This window comes from Balaenoptera acutorostrata, chromosome 12, assembly GCF_949987535.1.
Source record: "Balaenoptera acutorostrata chromosome 12, mBalAcu1.1, whole genome shotgun sequence".
Classification (NCBI taxonomy): Eukaryota; Metazoa; Chordata; class Mammalia; order Artiodactyla; family Balaenopteridae; genus Balaenoptera; species Balaenoptera acutorostrata.
Genome location: NC_080075.1, coordinates 6,568,404 through 6,588,570, shown reverse-complemented (window position 1 = coordinate 6,588,570; position 20,167 = coordinate 6,568,404). Strand labels below are relative to the sequence as shown.

Sequence of the window (20,167 nt, the reverse complement as noted above, 5' to 3'; positions counted from 1 at the left end):
AAATGAGAGAAGTTACAATGTACAACAGACAAAAGATCATAGGAAACTCATATGAACAATTATACACCAACAAAACGAACAACGTAGAGGAAAAACAGAAATACCTAGAAACACACAGTCTTCCAAGGCTAAATCATGAAGAAACAGAAAATCTCAATAGACCAATTACTAGTAAGGATATTGACTCAGTAATTAAAAACATCCCAACAAACAAAACCCCAGGACCAGATGGCTTCACTAGTGAATCCTACCAAACATTCAAAGATTTAATACCTAAACTTCTCAGACTCAAAAAACAGAAGAGGAGGGAATGCTTCCAAACTCATTTTACAAGGCCCAAATTACCCTCATACCAAAACCAAACAAGGATACAATAAAACAAAGAAAATTATAGGTCCATATCCCTGATAAAAATAGATGCTAATACTTTGAGGGTTTTTAAAAATTTAATTCAACACTACATTAAAAGGAGTATATACCATGACCAAGTGGGATTTATTACAGGGATGTAAGGATGGTTCAACATCCACAAATCAACATGATACACCACATTAACAAAATGAAGGATAAAAAACAAACAACTGTCTCAATAGATGCAGAAAAAGCATTTGACAAAATTCAACATCCGCTTATGATTAAAAACTCTCATCAAAGTGGTTATTTAGGGACCGTACCTCAACGTAATAAAGGCCATATGACAAACTCACAGCTAACATTATACTCAATGGTGACAAGCTAAAAGCTTTTCCTCTAAGATCAGGAACAAGACAAGGATGCCTACTCTTGCCAGTTTTATTCAACACAGTATTGGAAGTGTCAGCCCGAACAATTAGGCAAGAAAAAGAAATGAAAGAGAAGGAAGAAGTAAAACTGTCAGATACCATATGTAGCAAACCTTAAAGGCTCCACCAAAAACTCTTGGAATAAATGAATTCAGTAAAGTTGCACACACACATACATACACACAATGGAATACTACTCAGCCATAAAAAAGAAGGAAATCTTGTCGTTTGCAACAATATAGATAGACCTTGAGGGCATTATGCTAAGCAAAATAAGTCAGAGAAAAACAAATACTGTATGATTTCAGTCATATATGCAATCTAAAAAATGAAACAAATGAACAAATAAAACAACACCCATTGACTGTTGGTTACCAGAGGGGAAAGGGGTTGGAGGGTGGGCAAAATGGGTGAAGGGGGTCAATTTTATGGGGACAAATGGTAACTAGATTCACTGTGGTGATCACTTTGTAGTGTATACAAAGATTGAACTATCATGTTTTACACCTGAAACTAGTATAATGTTATATACCAATTTTACCTCAATTTTTCAAAAAACGGCAAGCTAAAATAACCATCTGTTAAGGCAACCAGGGTTTGTCTTCCCCCACATTCCACAGGCCCGTGGTTCTCAAAGTGTGGTCCTCAGACCTAGCGGATTAGAAACTGGGGTGGGCCAGGTATCCTGTATTATTACAAGCCGTCCAGATGATTCTGATGCACACTCGGGTTTGGGAACCCCTGCCATAGGCCATACAATATGGTACTCAAAATCTGTCATCAGCCACCCCAAACTAGAAACATCTGTTGCCTCAAGTCTAAATAAATTTAAAAAGAGAAGAACCTCAAGGTCATGCACAAAGCTGATTTACGTCAAGGCAGAACACAGCCTAACTTTTCTACTTGGAATTTCTTACCTGGAGGGATATGAAGCCTATATAACAGTTTAATTTTCTCATTCATTTCTCCATTATACATAATATCTGCAAAATTAAAAAAGAGAGAGACTGAGTACATGCAAATGGTTAAAGTACATGTGTCAGGACACAAAGTCACTGTAGAGAGAACGTAGTAAGGTCAGTGTCTGTTGACCTGGCACTTCATCTACCGCTACCCAGACAGTGTGTGTCTGAGAGGAAAATGTGAAGGGTAGTGACTGCTGACTGCTGAGCAGCAAGATAACCTCAGGAATTTTGTCTGGCCTCATACCTTCTGAAAGATTTTAATTTTAGCTGCAAGAGTTAGGAATGTGCAGGGGGGAGGGATAAATTAGGAGGCTAGGATTAACATATACACACTACTATGCATAAAATAGACAACCAACAAGGACCTACTGTATAGCACAGGGAACTATACTCAATAGTGTGTAATAACCTATAAGGGAAAAGAATCTGAAAAAGAATATATATATATATACACACACACACACACATATATGTATGTAGAACTGAATCTCTGTGCTGTACACCTGAAACTTACACGATATTATAAATCAACTATACTTCAATTTTAAATTTTTTTTTTTTTTTAAATGTGTCTCAGGACACATTCCTAACAAGACACCACCACACCCTGGGTGCCCAGGAGAACAAGGTCAACAACCATGTGTGTTGAGAGCCGGGGCTCCCCTCCCCACCACCCCCTTAGGAAACATAAAAGTGGTCACGAGAGGAGCCTGCAGAGGGACTTTTAAAATCCCCAAATCACGTCAGGCGAGTCCCAAACCCATTTCATTGAGTGGATGTGCCTGCTTGACAATCTACTTGTCTCGTGTTCACAGACTCACATCCCAAATGAACTCACTGCAGGAAAGACCCACGGAGTCATACCGAGACAGCTCACGAATGCTTTGAATTCGATCAGATGGTCCATGTTTTCATCCAGGAGCCTGAAAGTCCTTTCAGCGAGGATTTCTGTGTGGGCCCCGCAGGTCCACGGCGAGACGAGCTGAAACAGGCGCGCAAACTGGCGGGCGTCTATGCGGTACTGCTCCGCGTAGGGCCTGCTGGGGTCATGGCGCAGGGCCACAGGCCTGGGCTGCTCCCAGTAGCAGTTCATCATGTGTTCTCTCTAACGGGGGAGCGAGAGGGGTCTGTGAGGGGCGGCGGCCCCCATGGGAGGCCGCACACGTAAAGGCCAAAGCCCACACAGCCTTCTCTCCCGACTTGCTCTGCCTCGTAAAATTACTAAGTACTGAATAAGCAACATTATAAAACAAACAAAAGAAAAAATTAACTGACAATCTCACCACTCCAACCAGACATGTAGTTACAGGTGACCCTGTAGTAACAAGCAAAAACTTTTTCTTTTTTATTAAGGTTTCTTTTTTCATTGTGGCAAAATATACCTAACAAAATTTACTGTTTTAACAAATTTTAAATGTACAGTTCAGCTGCCATAGTTTTGTTTTGTTTTGTTTTTTAATTTTGGCCACACTGCACAGCTTATGGGATCTTAGCTCCCTGACCAGGGATCGAACCTGGACCCACAGCAGTGAGAGCGCAGAGTCCTAACCACTGGACCGCCAGGGAACTCCCCTGCCATAGTTTTAATTATTGAAGTCATACAATTTTTATTCTGATATTTTGTCTTAAATCATATTATTTGAAAGTCAGAAAGTACTAGACAAATCTATAGGATACAGAAGAAACTATTTACCCTGGTAACCTGTGAGGATGGAAAATGGGGGCAGGGACCCAGATGGAGAAGCAAGCCTTTTTACTGTGTGCTTTTTTATGTGTTCTAAATTTTGAACCACATGAATATATTAACAATTCAAAAAATTAAAAGTAAAAAAAGCAAAGGCAATTTGAAGTCTTGGGAATAGACTGAAAACTAAAGCAATCAAAACTGGCCCTGTCGCCTAGGACCAGGTTAGCCTCTTTAGAATGTTTCTTTTACACCTGTACTAAATCACCTCTTGGGACATCTCAACTCACTTGAAATAGTTCCCAATGACTGCAGGGTTCTTCACGATTTCAATGCCCTCTGCCCATAAGGATGCACAGAAACAAGTACAGATGCTATAATATCCAAGTGCCTATCCTTGGATGGAAACCAAAATGCCATTTATAATTTTACTGCATGTTATTTGGAGCCATGTTCCTTAAATAGCCTTTGCAGAATCATGAAAAGTACCATAAGAACATTCAAGTGTGAAACAAAGGTCTGATAAATTCCCATTCCTCAAACCCAAGACACACTGTGAATTTGCGTGTATATTTGCCATCCTGTGATGCTAGAGGCCCTCAGAATCCTACTCAGAAGAAAACAGTTATAAAGGCCAAGGACTAGTACAACCAGTTTACACAGAATCCTACAGAAAAACAAGTCAATATAAAAACAGGCAAAGGATATGAAGAGATACAAGATACAAGATACAAGAAAGTATATGATTAGCCAATAAACTTATGAAAGGGTACTCAACCTCACTAATAAGTAAACAAATGTAAGTTAAAATGAAATGCAATTTTCTACACAACTAGTAAAATTTTAAAAGATCCATAATGTTAAATGCTGGGTGAGTGTGGAACATAGGAAGTGAGCACTCTTAGACATCATCAGTAGAACTGAAATTTGAAAAATCTAAAACACTTTGGCAAAAATTTGGTTTGTGCATCCCTAAGGAACCCATCCTACAGAAACGGCAGCACAGGTGTCCCGAGAAAGGCACAAGGATGCTTGGTACAGCACTGTTTATAAAGCAGAAAAAATTGGAAACGAGATAAATGTCCCTCAGCAGGTGAATGGTTAATAAAGTATGGTTAAGCCCTACAATCAAATTCTGCAGCCATTAAAAAAGAATGAGAAAAGATCTGTAGATACTGAATCTACAAAAATGTCCATGATAAAAATTGCAGGCCACTGTGTGTAGCACAATCTCACTTTTATGTGGAAAAAAAAGAGTAAGAGTACGTTAACTTTGCGTGTGTCTGCAGAGAGATATAGTATAAGGAGAAAGAAATCAGGAAAGATATTCACCATACTGTTAACAGTAATTACTGTACAAGGTGGGACTGTAGGTGCTGACAGGATAAGACCCTTTAAATTTTGCTTAAAATGGTTATTTTTCTTCTTTTAATGGTGAGAGTAGGTATAATCTTGTATATTTTTGTTTTGTGTTTTTAAATTAAATTTTGAAAACAAAAGTCTTAACCAGAACAACAAGCAAGCAAAATAATATTAAAGAAACCAAACGCTGTCTAGGGCCTGATAATCCAGCAACAGTGAATAAATTTAGCTGATCATTAACGAGAGCAGGTTTATGGAATACATAAGGCACTGTTTCAGGTCCTGAGTATTTCCAAAAGTAGCCTATGACATCAAGTGTGTATTATATTGTTCCCATCTTACTTGAAGAGAGAAGACTAATGAAGCTGTTTTCAGTTTCAGAAGATAAGGGACAGACATCGCAAATCTGAATTTACATAATTTAAAACATTGCTTTATAACCTGGATGGACCTCGAGGGCATTATGGTAAGTGAAATAAGTCAGAGAAAGACAAATACTATATGATCTCATATGTGGAATCTAAAAAAAAAAAAAAAAAACCAACATGGGCTTCCCTGGTGGCACAGTGGTTAAGAATCTGCCTGCCAATGCAGGGGACTCGGGTTCGAACCCTGGTCCAGGAAGATCCCACATGCTGCAGAGTACCTAAGCCCGTGCGCCACAGCTACTGAGCCTGCGCTCTAGAGCCCACGTGCCACAACTACTGAGCCTGCATGCCACAACTACTGAAGCCCACGCACCTAGAGCCCATGCTCCACAACAGGAGAAGCCACCGCAACGAGAAGCCTGCGCACCGCAATGAAGAGTAGCTCCCATTTGCTGCAACTAGAGAAAGCCCGCGTGCAGCAACAAAGACCCAATGCAGCCAAAAATAAAATAAATTAAAACAAACAAACAAACCAACCAACCCAAAGTCATAGAAAAGGATCAGATTCGTGGTTACCAGAGTCTGGGGCTGGAAGTGGGGGGCGGGTTATAGAACGGGATGAAGGGTGTCAAAAGGTACAAATCTAGGGCTTCCCTGGTGGCACAGTGGTTGAGAATCTGCCTGCCAATGCAGGGGACACAGGTTCGAGCCCTGGTCTGGGAAGATCCCACATGCCGCAGAGCGGCTAGGCCTGTGAGTCACAATTACTGAGCCTGCGCGTCTGGAGCCTGTGCTCCGCAACAAGAGAGACCGCGATAGTGAGAGGCCCGTGCACCGCGATGAAGAGTGGCCCCCGCTTGCCACAACTAGAGAAAGCCCTCGCACAGAAAAGAAGACCCAACACAGCCATAAATTAATTAATTAATTAATTTTTTTTAAAAAAGGTGCAAATCTCCAGTTATAAGATAAATAAGTCCTGGGGATGTATGTACAACATGACAACTATAGTTATCACTGCTGTATGGTATATTTGAAAGTTGCTAAGAGAGTAGATCCTAAAAGTTCTCGTCACGAGAAAAACATCATTTTTGTTCTTTTTTTTTTTGTATCTATCAATATATGACATGATGGATGTTAACTTACTGCGGATCATTTTGCAATACATGTAAGTCATTATGCTGTACACCTTAAACTTAGTGCTGTAGGTCAATTATACCTCAATAAAACTGAAAGAAAAGAAAGAACTGCATTAAGGCATAAAAGAAAGATTGCTTTCCATTCAGAATAAAAATAGATTTCATTAAGTACACACTGTTCAGCTTTAATAGGAAAGAGTATGTAAAGAAGACAGAGCAGGCTATTTCCTGTTAACATAGAGAATGGTCACGGCTGTACGTTCCAGGCTTAGGGAAGGATGCAGTGAAGTTAAGGAGTGGACTCCTTAGTAAGACCCTATCACATATTTATACAACAACGTAAGGGCATCTCTATGTGGCCCTTTCCCTTGGGAAAATGAATTTCTGATTCAAAAGACAAGAGATGCATGTAAAACCCAACTAGGGACCATTATACCTCACAGTACTTAAAGAAGCATTAAAATATAAGAGGTCAGACTATGAAAGCCAGGGAAATTCAGGGAAGGTCAGCAGCAAGGGGGGCGGGGGAGGACAGCCTGAGGGGGGTTCTGTGACGGTGAGGATGACTCTGGGCACATAGAGGAGGTCCCTCAGGTTGTATGACGGAATTAGACACCATGCTGATGACGCTATTTTACTGGAATTTCTTTTGGAAAGTGCATTTTGAAATTGGTCTTGCATTTATAGTTGAAGTTTATATTCATAGTTAGTCCTACACAAATGAAAGTGCATTTTTGGAAGTGCATTTTGAAATTGGTCTTGCATTTATAGTTGAAGTTTATATTCATAGTTAGTCCTACACAAATGAAAGGCCTGCAGAGCTAAAAACAAATATGAAAATAAATTTCACCCACATTGTTCACAGAAAAGATAGAAATAGGACACAGGAAATAGCTGTCTGTCTTCTTTAAATACCCCTTGTATGAAAGATTAATGATATAGTTAGTACTTAATGAAACTTATTTTTATGATGAATTTAAGGCAATCTCTTAAGTCATATAAATTCAGATGTGAGACGTGTCTTCTCTCAAATTGAGAAGTCAGCCCTAAATAAATGAAAGACTTTTTATGCTAAACAACACATTTCTTTACCTGCTTTTGTGTTTCTAGTATTCCCTGTTTTCCCTCCTTGAAAGTCAGAGAGGTGGCGGTGTGGGACACTAAGTCACCTTTGGCTTCGTATTTTCTCTTCATGCAACAGAGGAAACTATAAAACTTGAAACCCGGTGACGTTTACAGGAGACGTAGCCCGAGGACCCCTCATCTCGCATCCTGCGGACCAGGCGTGAGGAGTGCCAGGAACCTGCTAAGCCAGCCACCCATGTCAGTGACCACAGGGAGATGTGACACGACAGCCACATGGAGGGTCAGACCACCCCTGCGGCTCTGCTCAGGAAACCTGAGTGCTGCTTAGGACTATTCTGAGCGTGCGGCAATTTGAGTGCAGCAGCGCTGGCGGCTCAGAGTCACCGCCAGGACAGCTCCGGTGGCCGACCCCTCAAGGCTGGCCTGCTTTCTGCGAATGTCCTCTCCCCCTTCACTGCCAGGCTGTCGGGAGTGGGTCCACTGTCTGCCTCTCTTCCCCGTTTTTATTGACTGTTTTGAGCAAGAAAAGTTCTAGGAAGGCACTTGAAAATGGTCTTTGCAGGGTGATTTAATTCAGCAAGGCTTCCACCTAAATATCCAAATAGTCGAAATACAGTTCAGTATGTTAAGTATTACCAACATGACAGGTTTTAAATGATTTAAAAATGAGTAAGGCCATATGGCAACATGAAAAAGTGTTAATGACAGCATCAAGGGAAAACAGAACATAAACTAGCAGGCAGACCAGCCACAGAAACACAAGAATATGTACACACGTCATGTGGGTGAGGTTATGATTAAAAAGCATTTGAGGTGATACAGGGAATTATATTCAATATCTTGTAAAAACCTATAATGAAAAAGAATATACATATGGGACTTCCCTGGTGGTCCAGTGGCTAAGACTCCATGCTCCCCATGCAGGGGCCCGGTTCAATCCCTGCTCAGGGAACTAGATCCCACATGCATGCCGCAACTAAAGATCCCGCATGTGGCAACTAAAAAAAAAAAAAGGTCCTGCACACGGCAACAACAAAGATCCTGCGTGCCGCAACTAAGACCAGCCACAGCCAAATAAACAAATAAATATTTTTTAAAAAAAGAATATATATACGTATAACTGAATCACTGTGCTGTATACCAGAAACTAACACAGCATTGTGAATCAACTATACTTCAATTTAAAAAAATAATAATAGAAAAAAGTATACGAGGTGATACTTTCAATAAGGGTCACTGTTGCATCCACTATTTTTTTTTGTATTTTTTAAAATAAATTTATTTATTTTTGGCTGCATTGGGTCTTTGTTGCTGTGCGTGGGCTTTCTCTAGTCGTGGTGAGCAGGGGCTACTCTTCGTTGCGGTGGGCAGGCTTCTCATTGCAGTGGCTTCTCTTGTTGCGGAGCACGGGCTCTAGGCGCACAGGCTTCAGTAGTTATGGCTCACGGGCTCAGTATTTGTGGCTCGTGGGCTCTAGAGTGCAGGCTCAGTAGTTGTGACGTACGGGCTTAGCTGCTCCGTGGCATGTGGGATCTTCCCGGACCAGGGATCGAACCCGGGTCCCCTGCACTGGCAGGCGGATTCTTAACCACCGCGCCACCAGGGAAGTCCCTGAATCCACTACTGACTGGGGACTCGGCCTAGGGCAGTGAAGGATGTGTCACCAGCACTGAGGGCCTCTCAGCCGAGCGCACCAGCATCCGTGCTCGGGCCCAGCAGGCACGGCCAAGCCTGAGCTGGCCGGGGGGCCGCTCCAGCCTCGCTGCCACCCAACAGGCACGTGCTGACCCCTCCAGCTTCTGCACCCTCCCGCAGGCAGGCGATGACATCAGCTGGGGCCTGGCTCGGGGCCTGTCACTCCCTCACCCTCCCAGATTTTCCTACCTTGAATAAATCGTAGAGTTCCTCTAGGTCTTCTGGAAGGACTGAGACTTCTGGGATAACGACTCGGAGCTTGAGGAAAGAACAAACCGTCATGGAGTGAACTCTCTGCCCGCCCCCGGGAGGCTCAGAGGCCGGGAGGGCGCGTCCCACTGGGGTGGACGCCAGGCGCCCAGCTCGTCCCGGGACAGGGTCTGTTCCCAGCACAGAGGTCGCTTTATGGCGCCCTCTCAGGGCTCTTCTGACTCACACGTCCGTGACTCAGGACAAGCGCTTAAGTCCTGATGGGGGCAAACACTAGCAAGGCTCGAGCTCGGGCAGGAAGCTCCCCCCGCATAACCATCAACACTGCAGGCCCTCGGTGCCGGGCATGTTCTATATGGTCCCTCATTTAAGCCCACACGGTGGGTAGTATTATCCTCATTTTACAGTCGGGGAGACCGAGGCTCACGGGGGTCACAATCTGTCTGACTCTCAAACTAAACCCACCCTGTTTCTCCACCAGCTCACCCCTGTCAAGTTGTTAATTCAATGCAAAAAAAAAGCTGGCTTTCTCCTGTTGGGAGACCAGCAGCGGACGCAGCCCAGGTCAGCACCTGGCCGCCAGGAGCCATGGCTCTCAGGGGGCCTCTACTCACCACGTTCTGCTTTGTGGTGTCTTCGTGGCCCTGCAGGACCCTCATCCTGTGCTTGCAGCGCATGTGCTCAATCTGCGCCACAGACCGGTCTCCGAATTTCTGCGGGGAACGAAGGGATCACTCACTCACACGATCCCTTATGCGTCCATTCCGGAAACAGAGGTAGCCTGGACAACCTCCCTGGAAGCCCATCTCCCAAGAGAGCTGGGACGGGGCAGGGATGGGGCCCCGGTACCTCGTAGGAGTCCCGGATCAGGTCGGCGATGTCGGTCACAGGACAGGGCTCCTGGCCGTCCGAGAAAAAGGCATGGTGGCTGCCTAGCGGGGGTCCAGGGCTGTCCTCGCTCTTGATGTGATCCAGAAACCTGGGCACCCCACCCACCGGAAAAGCACAGGGTTACCCTCCCCTGGGCACCGTGCGACACCTGCCACCTTCCAGGGGCCCCCGGACACGTGGCAGCAACTGTCACACCAGCTCGTCTGCCTCCAAACGCTGGGAGGAGGGCCAGGCAGCAGCTGCTACACTCGTTTTAGAGAAAACGAGAGACGTGCGCGAAGCCAGACCTGTGGACCTGGGCGCCACGGAAAGGTTTCCAGGGGTCTGTGACTCTCCAGTGACATAAATACAAAATCCTGTGCATACTGCAATTTTAAGCTTCCACGGTGTTCGGAAAAGGAACTTCTCATTTGTCACCCAACTTGCCCTCAGCTCCAAGGGGACCCAGGTTCCCGTCCTCAGCTTCGCGGGACTTTGCCTTCCCTGCAACACACCATCCCCTACGCACAGAACGTCCAAATCCTCCAGCCGGCGGCCTGAGGCCCACATTTCCCCGTGTCCGCCTGCCCGCCCCCGTCCAAGGCCACTCTGAGTCCCTCTAGACTCAGGACGCTTGAACCTGCTCAGAGAAAGGCACTGGTACCCTCGCCCCTCCTGCCTCTCACTTGGTGGAGAGGAGCGAGGGAAGGCGGGCTCCTCACCGCACACGGGTGACGGGGCTGCCTGATGGCCTGGCCCCGGGGGCACACGGGGTGACGAGTGGTAGAGCGGAAGAACTCGCACAGCGACAGCCCGGCCGCCTGGACCCGCCGCCTGGCTCCCGGAGTCCCGCTGCTGCCCCTCCACCCCAGCGGTCCCCACCTGCTGAGGACCATCAAGGCCTGGCTGTCGTCCTTGCTGCTGCACAGGTCTTCGGCGTTGGCCTCCAGCACGGCCAGCCCCAGCTGGAAGATGGCCTTGATGCCATCGTAGAAGAAGCAGTCGACCACGTTCACCGCGCTCTCCAGGGGCATGATGCTGAGGAACAGCGTGAGGAACCAGGAGAGGGAGATGGACGCCAGGGCCGAGAGGTCGTGCATGTGCTCCGCCAGCTCGGGGAGCTGCTCCTTGATGAGCTCCTCGAACACCGACTGGTCCACCTGGGCCCCTGGGAAAGCAGGCCGCAGAGACGTGGCTGGGGAGAGAGTCACTCCCTCCAAAGTCAGCCCCCAATTAAAACGACTCTGAGATACGCACAACGATGAAACGGGACTGGAGGCCAGAAAACGACTCACACTTAGTTCACTGGTTTTTGATGTTCTGACCAAGGGAATTCTATGGGGAAAGGACAGTATTTTCAAAAAATAGTTGTGCACTGGGAATTCCCTGGCGGTCCAGTGGTTAGGACTCGGCGATTTCACTGCTGTGGGCCCGGGTCCAATCCCTGGTCAGGGAACTCAGATCCTGCAAGCCGCACAGCATGGCCAAAAAAAAAAAAAAATAGTGCCGAATCAAGTGGATATCTGCATGGCGTGGGGAAGAAAAGAACCTTGCCTCCTACTTCACACCATACAGAAAAATATATTTGAAATGTGTCATGGACTTAAGTATAAAAGCTAATGCTAAAAAACGTCTAAAAGAAGATACAGGAGAAAGGCAAAATTTCTTAGGACACAAAAGCAGTAACCATAGAAAAAAATTATAAATTGGACTTCATCAAGATTAACGACTGGTGTTCTTCAAAAGAGACCATTAATAAAATTAAAATGCAAACTTCAAACTTGGAGAAAATATTTGCGATACATATACCTGACAGAGGTTTCCTAATCACAATAAAGAACTGATGCAACTTAGTTATAAGAAATCAATAACCAAATCTTTTTCTAAAAAGAGGTAAAATTTGGACATTTCAAAAGTGACGATAAATAAATGGCCAGTAGGCACAGAAAAATAGGTTCAACATCATTAACAATTATCAGAGAAATGCAAATTAAAACCATCATGACATTCCACTTCTTACCCACTAGGATGGCTAAAATTAGAAAGACAATTCCAAGTGCTAACAGGGATGTGGAGCAACTGGAACTCTCACACATTGCTGGTGTGAGATAATATGAAGGCATTTCATCCACTTTAGAAAACTGACAGTTTCTTATAAAGTTAAGCATAGATCTAACTATGACCCAGGAATTCTACTCCTGGGTAAAGACGAAGAAAACTGACAATATACATGCCAAAAAGACTCATACATGAATGTTCATTGCAACTCTACTTATAAGAAGAAGAAACTGGAAACTCAAATGTCTATCAACAGATGACTGGATGAACAAGTCATGGTATGAATGTACAGTGAAATACTACTCAGCAATGAAAAAGAACTGCTGATGCACCAACAACGTCGTGTTGTGTGAAGGAAGCCAGAACATTCTCTATTATTAGGTTTATTCCAAGTTCAAAAATAGGCCAAGTTCATCTGTGGTGACAGAAGTCAGTACCAAGTGTTGCGTGTGGCAGGGAAGAGGCAGAAGGGAACTTTGTGGGTTATGGAAATGTTCCAAATGTTCCACCCTGTACTGCAGTGGTGGTCACATTATCATGGGGGGTCTACTGATCACTGTTGAGTACCATCTGCCCCATAGCAACACTCCTCACCTAATGAGGGCTTGGACAACATGCTTCCCAATGACCGCGAGGTTCTGGTTATTCCTTGCTGCTCTGTACAACATTAAATACCTCACGCGATATGAAGTGAAAAGGGAAGGAAACCAATTAACCACTCAGGCACAGGAAGGGGGCCGAGGAAGACAGTCAGAGGCCACCAAAAGGCCACCTCCTTCCCAGCCAAGCCCCACCCCACCTTCCTCCCAGTGGTCATCACACTCCCTCGGTTCTTAGACCTCAGCCTTCAAGCATCTTCCTCCTGCCTTGTCCCTACATCCATTCCTTTGCCAAATTCCATCTTGAATTGGTTCTTTTGCTTCTGTTCCCATGGCTGCCGCCCTAATTTTAGACCATCTCCATCTCTCATTCTGGATTACTAAAAAGTGTCCCTAAGAGTACCACCAGGCCAGAGCAATTTTCATGTCCTTTTCTCCACAAGGAGGTTGCTGGACCACAGAGAAGATGCAAATTCCAATGTCAACCGCACGAAGGACAGCGGCCCAAGTGCTTGAGCACTGACGGGTCAAACACAGGTCTGCCCAGATCCCAGGCAGCCACAATGTGCTTTCTTACGATCAAGCTGTAAGTGAGGCGTTTTCCTCCTCTGCCCTTCACGTCGGCCCTCAAGGGTCTCCAGTATTGCTCTACTCCCCTCCTCTCCTGTCTACACAAACTCCCTGGGTACCAGGAGCAGACCCCCTCCCTTTCCAGGCCTCAGCATCAGTGAAAAACCTCTTTGGTTTTCACTTTTTGAGCCTAGGTTTTTCTTTCCTTAAGTTCAGCTATCCACATAACTCGTTTGTTCTTTATCCAAAATCTGTAAGAGTTTGTGGCAAGAGAGCAATCAGGTTACCACATTCCACCCTTTTGCCAAAACTGTGCAGAGAATTACACCAGTTAGTTTTGCAAATTCAAGAGTCAAAACGGTGTTTGTGCAGAGACTAGGTGAGTGGCACAGGGGACTTTATAACCAGGACTGGCGATCAACATCTCTGCCCCGGCTCCGTCACTACCCCCGGGTGCAGAGGGGGAGGAAGGAGGCAGTTACCAATGACTCGGTGGTTGAAGTAGTCGGGCAGCATCCGCTCACACACAGCAACCAGCAACCAGAAGGCTTCCTCCTCCTCGGCGTATAGCAGCAGAAGGGAGGTCAGGATGTTCATGGACTGCTCGGGGGTTCGCAGGGGAGGGGACAGTTACCGACAAGGCCACACAGTGCCACAGAGACATCCAATAACACACAAGCCCAAGTGATCCACAGAAGTCAAGACTGCATGATGAGAGACCCAGCGCACCCACCCACAGCGACACCGAGCTGGAACGACCACGGTGTCACCGTGGCCTCACAAGACACACCGGGCTGAGCGACCAGCCACCGCTCCATCCCTGAGCCCGTGGTGTAATGCTGGATTGGGCTGTGGAGCACGCCTCAGGCTCAGATCCCACCCAGCTGTCTCTGTGTCTACGTTCGGACAGAGACACACACACACACTCACCCACTAATTTCGCTTATGCACAGGAAACAAAACTTAAAATCCTCTGTTTTTAAGGGTCAGTAGCTTCTCTCACCCAGCCTCGTGCCAGGGTTTTATTTTGTGTTTGTTTACCACTCGGAGGGTGTCTTACCTCCACTCGTGCATCCTGGAGGAAAGTGATCCACCCCAAACAGCTTTTTCCTCCCCAGATAGCACTTAAAAAAGAATCCCTATGACTTCTGTACGGTCTGGAGGGAGAAAGCTTCATGGCAGCTTCATCGATACTGTCCTGCAGTGGAGGCCCGGAGGCCGTGAAGGCTGCACGGCCTCCCGCGGACAGAGGCCCAGCCCGTGCAGCGCTCTCCCCGGGCACTGGGTAACGTTGCTCCTCCTGCATCATTAGCCTGACTACACGAGGTTGATTCCCTCCACACGACACTCCTCAGTACAGACAGCCAAGAACACAGCACCCGAGGCCTGGGTGGTAGCCCGGGACGGGGGCTGTGAACTTCACCCCGCAGCGCACAGCTCACCTGGCAGTACCCGATTCTGGGGTTCCGGTGGGCATAGGCCGTCAGGACTCTCCTCAAAGCAGCGATCCCCGTTTCGTTTTGGAAGGCGGGGTGCTCCGGTAAGGAGCGATGCAGGTCCCGTTCTATCTCCTCTGTCACCAGGCAACACTTTCCCATGGACTCCTCCACCAGGTTGCCATAGTAACCGGGATGCGAGGCGAGGTCAGTGACGGCATCTGATGATTTAAAAGTAACGTTTCAAGGGGGACTGATTACCAGGAGAGAGTCCACGTGGGGAGGGGCCTGTCCAGTCAGAGGACCTCAGTGGGGTCCTGCTACCTGAGGGACATAAAAAATAGTCTGAGACTACACACAACCAAAAGGAACTTCAGTTCTGCCAAAAAGAAAAAAGAAAAAAAGAAATAACATGGCTTTTCTAAGAATAACCCTATAGAGAGGGGGTAAGAGCTCACACTAGAAATTGCTTTATTACTATGCTTTTAATAAGTTGAATTCCCTGGTAACAGAAGAGTGTGAGTGTGTGTGTGTGTGTGTGTGTGTGTGTGTGTGTGTGTGTGTGTGTTCACGTTCACTAAAGAGACCTAGAGGACGTCACCCCAGTGGCAACAGCAGGTGTCAACTTTAGGTGGTGGGATTTTGAGCCGTGTCACTTTCTTTCCTGCTCCATATGAATATGGATTGTTTTTATTAAATACAAAAGTACCCTCATCTGACAGAGGAAGGGCTTCACTGGCGTGCTGTTGGTGGGCAGCGAGACAGGCCGGGAGGCAGCGGGGAGACTCGGCCTGTGCAACAAGGTGAGCGCTGGGGGGAGGAGGACCAGTAAACCCCCACTCAGTAGCACCACCGCCCAGGAGCTGGACAGCAGCGGGGCCGGGGCTGGGCCTCTCGGGCAGCAGAGGAGAGGGGCTGGGCGACTTCGGGGAGAGACGGGGAAGAGGGAGGAGAGAGGTGACGGAGGGGGAGGCCGACTGAGGGAGGGACAGGGGAGCGGGGAGGACGGACGGGTCCCCAGGCCTAGCCTCCGGGAGAGCACAGCAGGGCCCCCGGGGGAGGCGGAGCCCCGGCCACCCCGCCCCTAGCACCCCGAAAGGGGCAGCGGTCACACTGTCCCGGACCGCAGGGCCTTCCCTTCTTGCTGGCAGGGCCCCAGCCGCTCCCCCGAGTGGCACCCGACGGCTGACAGAGAAATGCCTGCTTGGAACGCCTCTGGGGACCTTGGCCCCAGTCTCAGCTCATCCGTCAGCGAGTGTCCTGATGAGAGATGCCCAACGGCAGCAGAGTCCCCGGTGCAGCGGTGCAGGAGGAGGACGCAGGCAGGAGAGAAAACCCTGCGGCTCTGCCTCGTGGGGACGCTGTGGGCCCTCCACAGAGGGGCGACCAAGGGAAGTGCGCACTGAGGGATTCACTACAACACACGCAACTGAACAACTTCTGAAGATGTTCTCGTTTCGTCGACTTCAGGACTCACGTCCTAGAAGGACACTGCACGTCAAGGGCGTCCTGAACAGAGTTCTGAGGACAACGAAGAGACTCATAAAGTCATTTCTACAGGAGAGGCGACCACTTGGCCAGACCCTGCACTGACCCAGGACATCACGGCCAACACGGGAAGGTCCTAGGTCCCTGGTCGGACACGTCACAGGCAGAGGGGACCCGTCTGCACACACACACTGCCCAGGTCGGGGCCTTTGTCCCGTGTCTGCTCCAGAAATAAAAGTCGGCCTGGAGACCCCAGAAACGCTCACCAGAGAAAAGGAGCCAGAGTTTGCCACGTAACGACTCAGGGATCCCCATGGCCACCAGCTTCCGGATCTTCTCCGTCCGGAACATGCACACGGTCCTGCCGTACTCCACGAAGTGGTCGTTCCACAGTCGCATCTTGATCTGTTCTCTGGACTGCAAGTGGAAACACGCTGCATGTACAAAGAAGGTCGTCCGCACCTTCCACAACCCGTCACAGAGGGGCGCTCCTTCTGCTGACAGAGGGACCAACAGGGACAGGCAATTCGCTCGGCAGATACTACTGAACCTCCACCAGGCACAGAGGATGTAAAGGTCACCAGCCCTTCAGGGGTTCAGGGCCCAGTGGGAGCACTGACACAAATACTGATAAAATGCCCAGAGCAGATGGGAGGGGGGCAGGGCGGGGTGGGGAAGACTCTCCGGATGCTGACACCAAGCCAGCTGCCGAAACAGGTCAGCTCAGAGGGCAGAGGGGAGCAAGGGGCTCTCACGATTTGCCTGAACTTCCTGACAGCCAGAGGAAAAACCGCCAACCCGAAAAACTTACATCGTTCTCATCAGCAGAGATGGAAAAGATACGATGTCTCTAGGTGACTGAAAACCCTTTAAAATTATGGATTTTTAAAATCCTTTAGAATTCCTAGCTGGCAGGAATTTTTGGTGCCTTTTAAACAGATGTTTATATATGCTTTTAATTATCTGTATTCTCTAGTAATGGGAGACATTTACAGAATACTGACGTTACATACAGTCAATATTCTTACGTGTTTCATCGAGCATTCATTGAGCATCTGTAAAGTACATCAGAAGGCTCAGCTCTGAATGAATAAAGCTAACGATCTATGATCCACGAGCCAATAAGCGGCCAAGGGGCAGCAATCATGTTCACGGCCACCCTGGTACTCACGGTCCCAACACAGCACCCCTCCTGCCAGGGCACCATCTCAGAGCATGATTTCTAGTCTATTTACCATACAGGCATTGCCCTCAGACTCTCCCTACAGAGGAGAAAACTATATAAATGTCACAAAAGTATTTTTAGTTCAGTAAAACTAGAAGACAGCCAGGGTACAAAAAAGAAACACTGTACCAAAGAGCCACACAGACACCACTGGATAAAAGGAGACAGACTTGTTCTGCACCTGGAAACCCCACAAGGGACGGCATGGACGGATGCCACCTGAGGGGCAGGTGGGGAGAGCCATGGCCCTCGGACGTCCCACCACATCCTTCACCCACCGGGACGCGCTCAGGCCACTAGCACCACTGACCACTTCCCCTTTTTGCCAATGAGGCAAAGAGGGCGTATCATGTGTCCCCAGGTTGCCTGGTAACCTGTGCCACGCCAGGCCCACCCTCCAGGGCCTGCAGGAAGCCACGCCCCTGACACCTCCGCCTGTGCCCGGCGGCGAGGGCAGAGCCTCATCACCCACCAGTCTCGAGTCGGGGCTCTGGCTGCCCGACCGCCGGAAACCGGCAACCAGGGCCTCAGGGTGCAGCTGCGGGCTCATCTCCTTCTCCCTCTCCTCGCTATTTTGAGAAGACACCATCTCAATACGCCCAAACCTGTGGTCACCCCACATGCTTGCTGAATGAAACACAGATGAAGTCTGCATGGGGAGAAAAAAGAAAATGAGAGAGAAGTCACTGCCTTCGTTATAAGACAGTCTTTGTTTTGCCTTTGGATGCATGAGCTTATTAACAAACACGCCTCTCTGTTTAGGACTTACGGGAAAAACAGACTAACACTAGACCCAACGGATTTGATCCTCAGTAAGGAATATGGTCCACACAGCGCTTTCCCGGCAAGGCTGCTCGTGGCACACGGAGCACGGCCCCAGTGGGGTTGGGAAAGCACCATCGCGCCCTCAGCTTCCAGAACTGAGGATGGCCATCTCGAGAAAACTGCTCTCAGGTACTGAGAGCCTTTCCCTCCTTTCCTCCTGTCACTACTTGGATGAAAAGAGGTCCAGAAAGAAGGGGGATGGGTGTGAAAGAATTAGGGACTAGGTCCCAGCAGATCCAGGTCTATTTTTGCAGCTGTCCCATCTTAAAGACGATGCAACGTCTCTTTCGGCAACTTACATCTGCTCCCAAATAACATCATCCCCTCCAACCTCGGGGGGATGGGGAGGGGGCACTGACCTCTCTAACTGGTAAAGAGGGTGTCCACTCACCTGTGGGTTGATTCCCCATCAAACCCTCCAACCTCTGAGGGGGTGGCCTGTCAATCCCTCTGACACGTGGGTATACCCCCTCTTATCCCTGTAACCTGTCGGGGGGGCAACCTGTGGGTGAGTCCCATCCACCCTCCAACCCTGCCACACCCACTCAGGACACCGGTGCGTCAGAGATGATACCACACTGTCTGCTACACGGACCCAATCATTGCTAACATTTTTCTGGTACCCAAGTGGATCATCGTTACGTGCACACCCCTTTGGAGACCCCTGCCCTCGAGGTGCTGAAAAAAAGGGGTTTGCAATTTACGGGATCCCACGGTTTCCAAGGATCATACCAGGTCCTCATCCCGCGTGGTGTCGTAGAGCACGGGGTGGTCGGCGTGCACCTGCTTCAGCCTCGCCAGCAGACTCTCCACCAGGCTGTCGCGATCCGCGAGCTCAATGAACTGGAAGGCCATCTTGCTCCTGATGCTGACAATGATGGGGTTCGGCAGCAGACTCGTGTCCTCCATCTTCTCAATGCTCACGACCTGTTACAAACAATCACGCACACAGAGGCACAGCAAGAGAGAAGACGGGCAAGCGTTTCACTGCATGTTCGGAAAATATCCCGAGAGAGAAGGCAAAACCCAGTAACTGCAATAAGGAACTGGTACGAAGTTAGAAAGTACGGAACGCGGCATATGCACCACGGCGCAAAGTGGGAGCAACTCAAGTGCCCCTGGCGGGATGAACGCGTGAATGGATAACCAAAACACGGGCTCTGCATACAGTGGAATATTATTCAGCCTTAAAAGGCACGGATATTCCGGCAGGTGCTACAGTCTGGATTCACCTTGAGGACGTTATGCTAAGTGACATAAGCCAGTCACAAAAGGGCAAATACTGTAGGATTTCACTGATATGAGGGACCTAAAGGAGTCAGATTCATAGAGACAGAAAGCAGAGTGGTGGGTCCCCGGGGCTGGGGGAGGGGAACAGGAAGCTACTGTTTAATGGGGATAGTGTTTCAGTTTGGAAAGATGAAAAAATTCTGGTCATGGCTGCACAACAGTGTGAACGTACCTAATACCAATGAACTGTAACAGTTTAAAATGGTTAAAATGGTAAATGTTACGTATACGTTACCACAATTAAAAAAAAAAAAAACTACATAAGGCAATCCAGGATTTCTTGCTCCACTCATAAGTAGGAATATTTGTAAAATGAAGACACGTGCTGCAGAAAAATGGAGGTCAATCACATGAGTGAAAAAACTGAGTTTTTCTGAATAGTGCTTAGTTCATATGTTAATAGCAAGAATCTGGAAGTCCTGACGTGTGACAGAGCCGTGGGTCCTGTCACAGCCGACATGCCCTGAAACCACAGCACTGAGCTCGACACATGTGGAAGCAGACTCCATTTCCAAGAA

The 20,167-nt window shown here is 47.9% G+C and overlaps 1 protein-coding gene across 5 annotated transcripts in view; it reads right to left on the bottom strand.

The window, feature by feature from the left end:
* Window positions 1-20,167, bottom strand: part of TBC1D8 (TBC1 domain family member 8) — a 133,264-nt gene that overhangs the window by 13,179 nt on the left and 99,918 nt on the right. For 4 of the 5 annotated variants that reach the window (XM_057557777.1, XM_057557778.1, XM_057557779.1 and 1 more), the window contains 11 exons: window positions 19,092-19,286; window positions 18,007-18,183; window positions 16,576-16,726; window positions 14,828-15,042; window positions 13,868-13,985; window positions 11,041-11,326; window positions 10,138-10,267; window positions 9,903-10,001; window positions 9,268-9,336; window positions 2,612-2,852; window positions 1,700-1,765 (listed from right to left, as the gene is read on the bottom strand). In XM_057557777.1, the coding sequence (XP_057413760.1) occupies window positions 1,700-1,765; window positions 2,612-2,852; window positions 9,268-9,336; window positions 9,903-10,001; window positions 10,138-10,267; window positions 11,041-11,326; window positions 13,868-13,985; window positions 14,828-15,042; window positions 16,576-16,726; window positions 18,007-18,183; window positions 19,092-19,286 (1,747 nt within the window). The remainder of the gene's footprint in view (window positions 1-1,699; window positions 1,766-2,611; window positions 2,853-9,267; window positions 9,337-9,902; window positions 10,002-10,137; window positions 10,268-11,040; window positions 11,327-13,867; window positions 13,986-14,827; window positions 15,043-16,575; window positions 16,727-18,006; window positions 18,184-19,091; window positions 19,287-20,167) is intronic. The other variant, XR_009009847.1, reaches the window with a different exon arrangement.